The following is a 14743-nucleotide window of genomic DNA, read 5'->3' as shown; positions in this document are numbered from 1 at the left end:
TGGAATTTATTTAAGCGCCATTTTATGGCACCAATTGAATTTAAATTTAAAATGCTCGTGTAGAAAATCTTTTTCGTTTTCTTCTTTATACTTTTATTCATAATAAAAATATAAATAGGGAAAATTATTGTATCTAATTTATATAAACGATTCAATTATCATGGATTTTTTCATATGTTATATAATAATGGAAATCAATAAAAAAGGGGTAGGATGTAGAATAATTAGATTTTAAAAATAAATTTTTTCTAAAATTTTCAAATATTATTATGGAAATTTATTATGGAATAATAAATCGCAATGATCATCGATTTAATGTATGATATTATGCCGCTATACGATGTTTCTTCCAAGAATTGTTCAACGTATCTTTATGATATATTATACGATCACCTATAAGATAATCTCTTGCAAAATAAAATTCCATCATTGTCGGAAAAAGTTTATATCCAACGCTGAAACAACATTTAAATATGGAATATTCATTATCAGATTAAATGTTTGTAGATAAACTTACAAATGATCCGGCATCGGTAAATCATTTTCTCCTTTATGAACTGAATCAAATATTTCATCATGTCGCTTTTTTAGTTCATCCCAATCGATATCATGTCCTTGTTTGCATATGTGAGACCGGATTTTGCAAAACAATGGCTCTCTATCATATAAATGCTTGAAATTTTCCTTGTCTAATCTTTTCATAATACCTTCTATTCTTATCTATAAACGTTATGATATTATGTGTTTATTAAACATACGATTATTTGATTTTATTATGCACCTGTTTGCTGATCTCCTGGTCCTGCTCATTTACATAAAACCAAAGATAACACATTGCAGCATATGGGATATTTTCCTAAAATTATAGAAATTGATTAATAAATAAAAAAGTCGAAATAATGTTAAAATTTTGTACAAACTTACTAAATTATCAATCTTTTTACTGCGATTATCAGTTACAATTACAAAACCATCATTATCAAATTCTCGAAGAACAACGTTTCTTGCAGACACTTTACAATCTCTAAAACAAATTTCTTTCGTTAAAAAATGTACATTCAAAACAACAATTGATAATCAATACCAACTTTGAAGTTGTAGCCAAGCAACAGACATCTGGCGCTCTTGGATTGTATTTTCGTGCTTCATCATGCCAAATTCTGAACAACTCAACCGGGTGATCAACAACCTCCTCGATTTTTGCTAAGTCCGAAATATTTCTTTGATTTTTTGACTCCTTAGGAAAATATTTCGATAAAAAAAAATCAATTTTTTGAATAAAATATTGATGATTGGTGCTTTAAATTGAAAAAAATGAAATATATAATATGTCTCCAATTCAATATTATAATCGTTGTCAATCATATATAAAATCTCTGATAATAAATATATTAAGTAATTATCTTAATCTGCATATATCACGCTTAATTTATAATTATTTAATATATGTTTCAGTGTATATTTGTGATAAAAATGAAAGTATTAAGTTGCATATCATTATATTTGTATTTATTTGAAACGCGATATCTCTTAAAACCTTACGGTTTTAATATTACGTAATATTTTCTACAATTACAAATAAACCAAAAAGTTTTATTAATATTTATAATAAAACTAGTTTATTTATAGAGATTTTCTTACCATATTTTTGGTCACACTGAGTAAATTAGATTCGATTAGATCTATACACCGTCGCAAAAACTGACAACGCATTTGCAGAACTAGACTCTGCTCCGCACATGAAGAGCATTATATTAAGTAATCCTGGTTGAAACCTCCCACCATTTATACCTTGACTCTGCGCACAACTTCCTTCGCACAGCAACGATCATTAAATATAGAATGTCAACGTTACCAATAATGCTTCACTATTCCAATCATCTATCTTCACTATTCCATGATAAATCTTATAAAACATTTATATAATAATAAAGAAAACGAATGATTGATAAAAATGTACATATCACATAATGCGACAGCAAATTTATCTTTAAAAAAGAATTTTGCATATTATTTTTTTCGACTACTTATACTTTAATAAAACAATTTTTTTTTTTCTTTACAACGCAATAACATATACATAGATATCATACGAACAATGATGTAACAACGAATCTTTGATAAAACTATACAATCGATTCAAACAAATCGATATGAAAAATGTATGCCACGATAAGATGACACGATTTTACGCAATTATAAATTTACAATATATTTTACAGTCTATTAGATATAATAGAAAAATTGGATGAAGCGAAAAATGATTCTATATTGTATATGTATTGCAATTTCAGTCCCTGTCAGTCCATATTGATTTATTTAAATAATATTTTAGATAAAAATCTATTTTAGATAAAAATCGTGGATTTTATCCAAGCGATATTCGAGGAAATTTTATCGTACAATCGCGGCCTTTCAGTACCGGTCTTTGAACACGCTATTCGCCAACTACCGACACCTGTTAGTGCCCATTTATTATTGTCTGGTTGAAGACATAACATAGGACTTCCAGCAAATTCTTCTTCCTGTAAATATTTTAAATAATAACTTTATGATCTTAGATCTTTCTTTATGACTTTTTGTACAATAATTATAAGTCACTTACGTTGCAGTCGTCAGTAAAATATGCTGGTTCTGTGCAAATGCTATTTACCGATGCGATACTAATATTTTCGCATCGTTCCATCGCACTGTGTCTAAGCTGTACCCTTTGCAGCAAGTCTCCTAGTTAAAGAAAATTATTCTTTTAAGATACAATGAATCATGATTAAATGAATTCTTATATCTTTCATTAATCGTAACAGTTTCTTTTTAATAATATTGTAAATCAATAATATTGTAAAGTATCTATTAATATTAATGATTATAAATAATAATAAATTGCTTTATTATATTGATATCGGTATGATCATTTTATGAGGTCACAATAACCGCAACGTGGATATTGTATAACTCGTTTCGCTTTAGCATTCTTTTCTTGATGTGACAAATGAAAAAATGTACGCGTATAGTTACATATATCTTTATGTAACGTGTATCGAAGCAATGATATAACATAATCATAAAATTCCAAGATACACCTAAACGAACCTAAGGATCATGTATAATTATAACTTAATACTCACGATTTCTAGCCCATCCGAGAGTATTACAGTGAGTTGAGTTCATTGGTGGATCTTGATTCGAAGGCAAACATACCGGTCTTACAAAATCCGAAAATGTGGTCACAGGTCGATCAAGTTTTAATAAAACAGTTGTGCTTCCTTCTACCGGCGATTTAATCATACCTATGATTCTACGCTCTTGTTGCCATGGCGATATACTCGAGAGTCGTACACTTCCCATTCTCGCTGACCATTCTGCTTTTGGCTGTCTGTGATTGTGTCATACAAAGAAATGCTGCATACACGTTATTCTTATATTGAAAATAAAAAAAATAATAAAATATACCCTTGAAAACAAGATGCCGTCGTAATCAACCAATTCTCCGCCACGAGTGTGGCGTCACATACATGTATCTCTTCTTTGAAGAGAGCTACGTGCCAGGGCCAATCTCCTGGCTCGGCCATTTTATTAAGACCTCGGTTATCACTTTTTGTATGTAGAGATTGTACACCACAGTCTAAACATAAGTTATACTTTGAAGATTCATATAAAGTAGAAAAAACGGAAAACTTTTAAGGCATGTCTCGTACCAAGTTCAGAACATTGGATGTACATAACTTCTTTGCTCGGACAGGGCGCTCTAACGAATGTGATCTCTGTTGCTAATGGATCCTGCATATGTACATATTGAATATTCTCTTCATCGTCGATTCGAACTTCTACGGACTTCACTCCTCTATAAAGAAAGATGACTGTTTTTAAAATAAATATTCACACGCTTTGTTGCAAAAATCAAAACATGATATACTTACGTATATGTCAATATACTGCATAAAGAGCTGGCGACAGTTTGAAGAACGTTTTCCATTTCTGTTCCTGGTAACGTTGCATTCAGGTTCGCGGTGCAAAGTTTACCAATAGTACCTTTCTCGTTAAATACCACAAATCCTTCGTTGTTATACTTTGCCGTGAACGGTGTGTCCGAAAGTTGCGATTTAAGAGATCGAATACTTGGTGCTAAGGAAACTGAAGAGAATATGAAAAGCAATGAAAATTCTATTACGATAAGAAAAAATAACTAGAATGAAAGATAAATCTGAAAGATACATACGACAATCTTTTTCATCACTACCATTGGCACAATCCATTTTTCCATCGCATCTTTTGCCACGTGGAATACAAGTTCTACCTACACCACAGTGCATATAACCGTCTCGACAATAAGCACAATTTTTCTCATCCGAAAGATCAGGACAATCGATCACGCCATCGCAAATTCTTGGTGACAATGCTTTTGCTTGAAGCGCTTGCACACATCCTGTATACATATATATATATAATAACGTTCAATAATTACAGAAATTCATTCTATTATTATTTTTATTATTTTTCATTGTTTGAAAAATAAAAGATTACGTTCCTTTACCTGGTTTTGCTCTACAACCACCTTGATCCACATACTCCGGGAAATTCGAACAATCCAGTAACGGTTTGAATTTATCCGGAAGTCGATTGCCACATCCGTTCCAGAATTCTCTACAGAAACTTCTGCAAGGTAACTGCAGTAAATCTTCCGGTTGACTGGATATACATGTCGGTTGTAAAATCTGGCATACAAAGTCGTATGCCAAACGATAACATTCCGCATCGACTAATTCTCTATAACGAAAAAGTTTCTGTAATAATGTAGAAGCGAGATCGTATGAATTCATAATGATCATGCACTTGATAAAATTTGTTTCGAGATCGCGAATACATATTCACCTGAAAGCGATCACATCTTCTTGCACATCAGCCAACGAACGATGACCCAATATATTTGGATAAGATGTAACGTTGTATGGTAGATGCTTGCAGTAAGACAAATTTAAACTGGTACATCTTCTAGGAGGTGGCGGTGTAGTTGTTGGAGGAGGTGTCGCAATGGTCGTCTGTAGACCGACTTGAGCGTTGAGAGCTTTCAAACTCTCTTGAACTTCAAGACTTGGTAACTCGATCGTTAAGTTTGTTAAATATTTTGAGGTTGTAGGATTTATTTCTTGTGTAAGAATTTCGACGATATCGGCGGTGGTAATAGTCTGATACCGTGGATCAAACCGAATCTCGAAATGGACCACCAAATTTCCACCTTCGGATCTGCATATGTACGATAAACAGTTAACAATTAAAAAAATAATTTCAATTTTTCGAAATCAAAAGAATATCATTTATTCGTGAATCGATTATTATGAATTTTATATGTATACACACTATTCGTAGTAAAAATTATTATTAATTTCAAAATCGATTCTTCAAATTACACATTATATACAATTCTTTTTAAACGTAGTAAAACAGTTATGATTCCGAAATAAAGTTATATATCTATATAGATTTGAACAAGCTTCAAATTTTTTATTTTTTTCCTTGATATATTAAATTGCTGGTTTTATTAAAAATACTTACCCATCAAGTGCTAATATTTCCACGGCGAGAAATGAAATTCTCACCCAGCTACGACGAAATATTAGATTCAATCGATCACGATACTCTCGCGATCGTATTCGAAAGGCTTCAGAAGAGGGATCTGTTAATTCTGATACGAAGGAATCGCCTTCGATCACTCGGAATGTCGCCAAGAAAATTTGATCACCTGGAGGATCCGACGTTAGAAACGTGTCTAGAAAATAAAATCATTAAAAATCAAACAATTAAAAATGATAATGATTCTAAGCAATTATTTTAACAACGATTATCCATTCGATACAATATTACGATATCTGTTCGATATATATTCGATATATTGTTGAAAATAAATAAAAAGAATCGATACATTTATCTGATGTTATAAAAACTATTATTTATAATGTCAATAAGAATCAGATCGATTCTTTTTATCGTAATTGGCAAGTAACTCATGCCACACGGTATAGAACGAATGAACAGGTTTCACTTTAGGTTAATCGACCGATTTCCATTTTAGTGACTATCAGGGAGATACTGTTTATGTTCAATGATACTTTCTAAATATCCATCTTAAGACAAAATCTTTGTTTAAAGATGCTAGATACAGTAGTGCTCATTGTTTTATATCAAAACTATTATCAATTTTTCAACGTAGTTAACATTCAACGAATCAATATATGAAAATACAAACTAAGGAATCGAGGGCAACCGGGCACGTACAGCGAGACGGCTCGAGGCTCACCTTTCACCGTTCCTCTGGTCGATTATTTTTACGCCGCAAAGATTATTTTTTCAGTTCGCGATACAATTTCTTGCGGACAGTGAACGATCTTCTGCGGATCATGGATCGGGCAAACACAACAAATAACACAAACAGATATTTTCATTACACTTACAAGTAACTTTCGAGTATAGAATTTTTCCCCTATACGCAACAAGAAATATAGAACGAATGAAATGTAAAATTGACAAGCATAAACCAAAGAGGTTAAAGTACAATCCTCATTGGCTCGTGCGTTTTTACTACCGAGCAGTCAATTGGATGTATAGTGTAATAAAAAGGACATTCTCCATGGTCCGCGCAGCTCAAGAAAAAAATTTAAAAAAATTCTTTCACTTTCGATCTTTGTCTAAGCGTACATATTATATATTCTGAGCAAAAGAAAGAAGATTAAACGTTAGAACAAAGCTTCGAAATAAAGGTTCGTTCTCATCGCTGTCCAAATATTTCTTTTCATTTGTGAATCTTCATATTGTTTCATACGTATGACAGAATACACATATGAATACCATATATGTACAATGGAACAAAATTAAATCCGACGTAACGAAAAGTTAGCAACTGATTCGATAATCCTTGAACGCGAAATACTTTCGAAATGGGAATTCGGTTAGTATGATGAAGCATCGAAATGATTCAAGGACACGGATCCCCCCCTTTGAGGTCGAATGTTGGAGGGGTGACAGGTAGGACGGCTCGATAACTCGGTCAGACCGTTAACTCTGCTACTTTCAAGGCCTCTTTGCTGGACCCTCAACACGATCGTGGATCTTCTTCGACCTTTGCCTCTCTTTAGTCGCGTATACTCCGCGCTCCATACGCTGTTATATGCGCTTCGTCACGGCTGTATTCGCTTTCTTTCCCGGCAAATCGATCCTCGTCTAAGAATCCATATAATTTTCGCGCTTCAATCGTCTGCGGATAAAACATCCAATCGGAGTACGTAAACGTATTTTCTCGGTAACTCGGTCGAACCGTTATGTTTGCACGCTGAAAGACCTCAATGGGCTCTGGCCGCATCATCCGCTTCTTCTTTTTTCCTCTTAGCTTACCAAAGTCGATAAGATCATTGTACAGATCGAGATACTCTTTTGACATCATAATCAACTAAACAGTTATTCGACATCTATTTTTCCATATCATTTACATTTTATAATTTTAAAATATTTTGAAATATAACCTTAAAATTTAGAAATCTCTTAGAAGTTCTACTTATTTTACATTCTTTCTCTTCCATTCACCGTTACCTGTTGCATTAATTAGATTCTTTTTTTCCACAGGTTCCTTCGTTAACCTGTTCATCGTACGCACGAATGCAATCTCAAGGTGAAGTGCATACGCAATCACAATGCGGAAAGCATATTCTTACAAACGAGGGGAGACGATCACACTTTACGCTTCACGAAATGTTCAGACACCGTGAAGAGCTCATCCATTTTGTGAAAAAAAAAAAAAAAAAACAATATATTTCATATCTAGCAAACCATCGGCTGTCGGTTAACCGACGGTGGAGTAATTTCATCTACAGTTTCGCTCGAATCGAGTTGATCGTTCGAACTCGTTCGCGGAGAAAGCGCAAACGAACGAAATTTCTAATGCGTTTAAAAATTCCTTGGTTGAGCAAACATCGAGTAGAGATTAAATTAATCGTTTCAATTTTTATTTAAACCTGAACTTGCTGTACTTACATCCGAGATATATGGAGACTCCAGAGAAGAGAAGGAAAAGCAGAAAAGCGGCTAACACGCAGCACCCGCAGCGATATTGTCCACCGAGTTTTCTCGTAAATCGAATGTCACTGTCCGACGACAGGATCGAGCTCGGTGTCCCTGCACGGCTGAATCGTCTGGTGCTTACCGTGCTTACCGATATCTGAAAAGGAAGAAAAAAAAAAAAAAAAAAAGAAAGAAAAAATTTCGATTAATTGTACATTTCACAATTATTTCGACGAAAGGAAGAGAAGAAAAAGGTCGGTTAAAAGGTATGTATGTTGGCATCGTTTCTCTGATTCGGAGAAACGTTGGGAATCTTTCCCTCCTTTCTTTTGCCCCTAGATTTGTCTAGACACGATCACGGAGCAGGCATTACCGAGATTTCTCGGCGAACCACGACTCGCATTAACAATTTCTCTATTTCCGTCTTGCAATCCAAATGAAACACAATCGGTTCTTCTCTTCTTATTTTCTAATTTACTTGTACAACGTATAAGGGTGGAATCAGACTCGATTAGTTACAGTATTAATAAGAGTTATAAATTTCAAGATTTTTTTTAATAATCGTTTCTTCCTTCTGCAAGAATTTTGGACAACTCGATGAAAATTATACGAACCCCTTTTTTTTTTTTACTCGGCCCCGTTATAAGTTTGATCCCGAAAGAATTCGAAGAATCAAAAAGAAATGGCATTTACACCAGATTACGTATCTTTCGAAAGGGATTTTCACACTTCGTCGTGCGGCAATTTGCATGCCTTACAAAGACGGGCGACACCTCGTATAAATAAATGAAAAACGAGCCGTCCATAACGCCTTTAAGGAACGCTTGTAAATGTTCCGCGATTAAAATTACCAAGTAATTCTCGAAATATTACACGTTACGTAACAACAGGTTCGAAGCGTGCGTTCAAACACGTTCAAGTTGCGTGCGATTTTGCGCGTGCATTTAACGCGGAGTGCCACGGATACACGATATAGTTACGCGGCTCGCTACGATGCTGTGTGTGTGTGTGTGTGTGTGTATCGTGTACGACCACCAGTTAAACATCCACGTCGGGAGCAATGAGCTTATCTTCTCTGTGACGCGCGCGCTAAGTGTGTAAGCGGCCGTGTAATCGTTCTGGCACCGATGCGCGTGCACATTCGTCACCAACACAGCCACAATGCTCGCGTGTATCCGCGCGAATGCACAAAGGGGCCTACGCCCTCGTTCAAATGTTACGTTCGGCACACGCTCCGTACCAAAGATGGATCGTTACCTTTTCCACCGGTCCCGACTTTCGACGCTTCTTTCGATGCATGAATATTCGTTCAGAAACGTTGGCCTTCGAGCGAGAGTACACTATTCCATTAATCGAAAATAAATGAATTATTCTCATTAGAGAATTAGTCCTCAGTTCAGTTTTCCTACTTTCGACGCGATTGGAATATTCATTTACACGTTGGACTTAGGACTCTAACTTTCCAACAGTTGTTCTCGAAAGTCACTAATGGACATAGTTGTGAAAATGATTCTTTGATATCTCTAGGTTTTAGATTTATTTTTTTTTTTTTTTTAGTAGAAGAAATGTATCGATATTGTAAGAATTTTCATTCTGAGCGTATCCATTAATGGAAAATTATTTTTCTTGCAAGTGAAAGTTTACGTACGCAAGAATATCAATTTTTCACTCTCTATGCAAAGATTACTTATAAAAAAACAAATAATTCTTGAGAGCAACTCGCAGAGATCTTCTTTTTTTTTTTTTTCTTTTTACCCTCACGCGAAAAATCCGTTAAAAATCGAAAATCACTTTCCTCCCGAGAAAAAGTAAATTTTTTGTATTTCGTTGCATCATCATCATTCCTTTTTAGAAGAAATTGCGAGTCACAGGTTGGAACGAGCGATAAAAGCGAATAAATCAAGCATAAAAGCGTGTACGAAACTAAAGACAAATCGGGATTTTATTATCGCGATTTTATACGTTGCGTAATTAATCGGGACAAGGGGTGCCTTTGACGAACAATGGCGATATTACGAAAGTCGAATGAAAGTTTGAGCACGAAACCTTTGTGCTCTTCGAAACCTGGTTCGATAATGGAAATCTTGGAGCTGGGGTTCTCGCAGGAAACGCTCGTTTTGAACGAACCGATAAGTTTCGCAATATTCCTCACAGCTCTTCTTCTCGATCGACCACGAATCACTCAGAAGGAAGAATAAAATGCGGCTGCAAATTATTATACAGTTATTCGCAACGAAAATTCTTTAACGGGCGGCGTTAAAAGCGCGCGGTAAAAGTATTTCTTTCCTCGGCGATGCAACGCGGCTGAAAGGTCAAGAGACTCGATCTTTTCTTGCCGAAGGAACGGCGACTCGCCGATGAAAGGCGGATCCTATGATGCGACGATGAAAGAAGCAAAAACGCGGAAAAAAAAAAAAAAAAAAAGGAACGCACGCTCGATTCGAATTTCGTTTGAACGGAGGATTTAATCAAAGAGGAGAGATCGATCGATGGATGGGATCGAAATTTTGAGCGCATCAGGTTGGAAAGTAGAATTCAGTGTCGGTGAACGAACGAAGAGATCAGAGAGATCGGCCGAAGAGATTAAGATGCGCTCTTAAACTAGTTGAATCTACGAGAACGCTTCCGTAGACTTTAATGGACACGGTCGATGACTTTAAGGCCGAGAAAAATGAAGAGCTGACAGTGCACGTTAGAAAAGCGCTTTCCATCGGCGATGAACTTTCGTGAAAGTTTCTTCGTTCTGGTTCCGCAAGAATAGAGTCGGACGACGAATCATCAACCGTAAGAACAGACGATCTTGCAAAAATCGATCATCTCCCCGCCCGTGGTTCGTGTCGCCCGTTGTTTATCGGTTATATTGGTTTCCAGCGCTCGGCTCGGAACCGAACGATCGTTCGAAAATTTCGTGGATTTCGACGAGATAAGAATAGAACGTCCGCCTGTCGCGAAGAAAGAAACGGTGTCATCGACCCAAGGAAAGAATCTACCAAGTTTCATTGGCTCGCCCGGTTCCTCGTGACTTTCTTGACCGTTATTACCGTTATTCCAAACGTCTGAGTACCTTTCCAAAAGAGCAAGAATCTAGGAACGAGTTCTGCTTGCTTTAAATTACAATCGGTTAGCGGTCTACACTGACTGGTATACACACACACACACACACACACACACACACACACACACACATATACGAAGCACGTGCGTGCACTTAGCCTGATGGCTGGGCAATAGGATAAATGCAGAGCAATCGTTATCGCTTTATCGACCGTTATCTTTACCAAATGCGAATCATTCTCTCTTTCCCTCCCCCCATACGTTCCCCTTCCTCTTTCACTTACACACAATTTCGTTCAGAAATTGATTCGCACCGCGGCAAAAGGTCGATTTAATCCCGCCGCTCCTCCCTTGTGAATAATAACAAACGCCACTCGCGTTATAATTCGGAACGGAATGCCGATCGGTGGATTGGGCAACGGTCGGTAAACGGAATAACGGTGCATCGTGAAGGGGGGAGGGCCCAACCCAGGGTAACCCAACCCTGCTAACGCATCGTTCTTTGTCCCGGCCAACCTAGTTCTCCGTCGAGAAGCGCGTAGGCATTTCATTCGAATCGTCGACTTTAACATTTTCGCGGAGAGGAAAATATATGGAATCGATCCTTCGTTCGTTTCGCGCCAAAGGTCATCAACGTCTTTTTTGCGCAACACTATTGGCTGGCCGCAGCGCGGGTATAATTCAGTTAATGACCAGCGGGCGGCGCAACGCGACCGCAAAAATAATTCGCGCAGCGCCCTCCCCACTCCCTACGGAGAGAAACGTGTTAACGGTATGCCGAAAGTTCTGTTCCGAGAGAAGGATCGTCGTCACACTTTCGCGGCGAGACAATGCGTAACCTCTATGTCGTATCTCATCGAATTTTTTGCATTTTACATTTCGCGCCCGATTTCACACGGCGGCCAACCACGGTGTTAATTAACCGCGAGAGGAAAGCTTGTATAGGGGGGAAAGTGCGCCACATACGTCTCACCTTCGAGTCCCACGAGCTCTTACGCTTGTGCTCCATCGCGACAGTCATCTTCGACCCGTTAAAACGATCCTCTTCTCCTCCATCAACGTTTCCTCGGTACATTAGCCGCGTGCAGGCGCACCAACATCATCGTGAAATTGAATTTTCGTTTCGTTTCAGCTCTCTATATATATATATCTATCGATTCACGCTTTTAGTTTCTATACACCAAATATCTTCTACGAGATGACGAGAGTCTTCTTCTCTTTCTCTTGCGAGGAATAATAATCCTCTCTACTCTCGATTAACTTCGTGCACTTTTCTCCACCCTTTCTCCTCCTCTTCCTCCTCTTCCTCCTCCTCCAATTCAATATTCGTTCGCTTCTTGACACCTATGCAAAAAATCAACAATTACAATGCGGATGACACGCGCGGGCACACGTACGCGCGCACACACGCGCCCGCCACGCAACATATTGTCACGTTATTTAAGAGTCGCGCGATACGAATCGCGATCGAAAAAAATCACGTAATACGTGACACCGAGTAACTAGATATTTCGAAACCTTATTCGCATAGAGCACTTGACACTGCTGCATTTACCGCGATAAGTATATATGTATATATGTACATTATACCATAGCCTATTCTACAATCTAATCTTTTATTCGAGAGATCCCTTTTCTGCTAATTTCTTTTTTTTTTTCCTTTTTATTCGCACATACGAATGAGCGAAATATCTGTCAACAACGCGCGTTTATTTGCAAGGAATGCGCGGAAATTTACGATCTCTTTGAGCAAGAAGCAAGAATAAGAATGAAAGAGTTTTTTTTAAGACATTCGATCGTATAAATAAATTTCGATCACCGAGATTGCGACGATTTTTTTTTTTTTTTTCTACTTTTTATTCGACGGACTTCGAGGTACGAGTTAAGGAGGCTGTCTCGAACGAAACCAAACTGCCAAGGGAACGGGGACCCGCCGTTTGCTAGATCGTTCCTTCGCTTCTGGATGCACTTTCACGTCATTACCGGTTCTCCACGACACGACACGACGCGACACGGCACAACACACAACACGACGCGACGCGACGCGCCGCGACGCCTCGAAAAAAATCGAGAAAAACCGTTTCGAATGAAATTATTGAACAACGATATTCGCGGAAATTCCGAATTCGAGATACGAGGATCTAAGCTATTCCGACGAATGTTTCTGTTGTTGTCGAGAATGTGAAAGGATGCTGGAAAAGAAAAAAAGTAAAAAATAGAAAGGTATCCGAAGAATATTTTTAGCCTTTAACCTGTTCTCAAGGAATTTGACTGCAACCGAAACCGCTCGTTCGAGGCTCAGTTCTTCAAGGGTAACTAGTTAAATTAAGCTACGAATAATAACTTTACGCCTTTCTTATTCACGAGACAAGGGCTTGTCAATGAACTTAATTCTACGTTACGTGTGCAATACGTGTACACATTGCACTTTTAATACAAGACTATTGAATTTCAAGGGTAGATCGCGGATGGAAATTAAAGCTGTCCTAAACAGTATCGATTTCGATTATGCACAAGCACGCGCTTGTCACTTCGATCGCACGAATTACGATTATTCAACGATTATTATGAAAGAAAAACTCGTTGCGTGTTTATACGTTGAACAATAAGAACAGAAAAAAAAAAACATGCAAAAAGAAATAAAATATACAAGATATAGAGCTGTGGAAATAGAGCTGAAAATGAAAAATAAATAGAAAAAAATATTGCGTGTTAAACTTACTTTCGTTTATCTTCGTTCGCATATAGGTCTACAGAGACAGATTGGGTTGGTTCGTTCAATTTTCGTGTATCAATTTTACATCACTTTTACACGATCCATATTTTCTCTTACGCCACAATCCAACCCATTTTCTTTCCTTTTTTCTTCTACTTCTTCTTCTACGAGAGAAATATAATACCCGCGAGATGTTCACGTAAAATTCATCGTAGTATCATCATATCGTCCCGTTCCACGTTGTGCTCGACGTTGTATTGGACGACAGCTGCGTCGACCGTACCGGAAACGTTTCCCTCTTCGACTACCGGGAACGTTAAGTTAGCCTTTCACACTCTACGAAGCAACCGTCAAGGCGATCCTCTTTCTTCGTGTCACAGAAAGAAATAACCGTTAACACGACAGCCGAACCTTCGAGGAGCGAGGCACACGCACGAATGTGCACCGCTCGGTCTATCGCCGATTAATGACCCGGGAGAAACGTATACGCGCCCTTCTCCAACACGTAAACATACGCTTCCAGCGTTATACCGTTTACCCGCTCTTCGATTAATTGTTTACAATTCTAAATACGAAACTTTCTTCTTGTTAGCGAAGATCATTCTTCTGGAAATTCCTCTTTATTTTTTCTCTTTTTTATAATAGAACGTTTTATTTTCTTCGACGATCTTCTTCTTTAACGATCATAATGTTAAAATCAATGTTAAATCGTTGCAATCGTTACACGTAATCTTGGGTGAAAACGTCGAAAATTTTCTGCCAGGAAATTATCTCGAGACTTTTAAAGGAACTCGATATTTAAATTTTGCATATTCGATTATTTATAGTTTTGCTTCGTATGATATATATTATTATAATTTTCTACAATTCTTGGGAAACTCGACATTCTCGAATTCTTTCTTTATATATATTTTTATAAATAACTCG

At 37.1% G+C, this 14743-nt stretch overlaps 2 protein-coding genes and 1 long non-coding RNA gene across 5 annotated transcripts; 1 reads left to right on the top strand and 2 right to left on the bottom strand.

Annotated features, from left to right (window-relative positions):
- Positions 1-254: 254 nt before the first annotated feature.
- Positions 255-2116, bottom strand: LOC100871153 (uncharacterized). Its single transcript, XM_012488462.3, has 6 exons — positions 1642-2116; positions 1089-1237; positions 925-1024; positions 782-856; positions 518-720; positions 255-455 (listed from the first exon to the last, which is right to left on the bottom strand). Exons 1-6 carry the CDS (start codon positions 1711-1713, stop codon positions 326-328), a joined length of 729 nt encoding a protein of 242 aa, XP_012343916.3. The 5' UTR covers positions 1714-2116; the 3' UTR covers positions 255-325.
- Positions 2014-14284, bottom strand: LOC100871272 (atrial natriuretic peptide-converting enzyme). Of its 3 annotated transcripts, none has more exons than XM_086912425.1 (13): positions 13823-14284; positions 12074-12444; positions 8020-8203; positions 5551-5764; positions 4870-5241; positions 4532-4764; positions 4217-4423; positions 3918-4131; positions 3696-3841; positions 3451-3622; positions 3126-3373; positions 2606-2724; positions 2014-2525 (listed from the first exon to the last, which is right to left on the bottom strand). In XM_086912425.1, exons 2-13 carry the CDS (start codon positions 12173-12175, stop codon positions 2349-2351), a joined length of 2388 nt encoding a protein of 795 aa, XP_086768551.1. In that variant the 5' UTR covers positions 12176-12444; positions 13823-14284; the 3' UTR covers positions 2014-2348. The 3 variants fall into 3 exon arrangements, with proteins under 3 accessions (XP_086768551.1, XP_086768560.1, XP_086768567.1); XM_086912434.1 differs by lacking the exon at positions 13823-14284 and adding an exon at positions 12954-13039; XM_086912441.1 differs by lacking the exon at positions 13823-14284 and adding an exon at positions 12920-13018.
- On the top strand, positions 7126-7814 carry LOC147658648 (uncharacterized). Its single transcript, XR_015293390.1, has 2 exons — positions 7126-7270; positions 7612-7814. It is a non-coding gene; the product is annotated as an uncharacterized LOC147658648 (long non-coding RNA).
- Positions 14285-14743: the final 459 nt, after the last annotated feature.

Source organism: Apis florea, unplaced genomic scaffold (genome assembly GCF_048593485.1).
Source record: "Apis florea isolate Af1SG1 unplaced genomic scaffold, ASM4859348v1 contig_1794_pilon, whole genome shotgun sequence".
In the NCBI taxonomy this organism is placed as follows: Eukaryota; Metazoa; Arthropoda; class Insecta; order Hymenoptera; family Apidae; genus Apis; species Apis florea.
This window is presented reverse-complemented; position numbering and strand designations above follow the sequence as displayed.

What these genes read in the sequence shown, in the direction of transcription:
- LOC100871153 (XM_012488462.3), bottom strand. Translation starts at nt 1,713, where the DNA reads ATGCGTTGTCAGTTTTTGCGACGGTGTATAGATCTAATCGAATCTAAT. An exon ending in ACCAGGAGATCAGCAAACAG is followed by an intron (nt 721 to 781) that starts GTGCATAATAAA and finishes TAACGTTTATAG; the next exon opens with ATAAGAATAGAAGGTATTAT. An exon ending in TTACCGATGCCGGATCATTT is followed by an intron (nt 456 to 517) that starts GTAAGTTTATCT and finishes ATGTTGTTTCAG; the next exon opens with CGTTGGATATAAACTTTTTC.
- LOC100871272 (XM_086912425.1), bottom strand. Translation starts at nt 12,175, where the DNA reads ATGTACCGAGGAAACGTTGATGGAGGAGAAGAGGATCGTTTTAACGGG. An exon ending in AGTCTCCATATATCTCGGAT is followed by an intron (nt 5,765 to 8,019) that starts GTAAGTACAGCA and finishes TTTATTTTCTAG; the next exon opens with ACACGTTTCTAACGTCGGAT. An exon ending in GAAGATGTGATCGCTTTCAG is followed by an intron (nt 4,765 to 4,869) that starts GTGAATATGTAT and finishes TTTTCGTTATAG; the next exon opens with AGAATTAGTCGATGCGGAAT.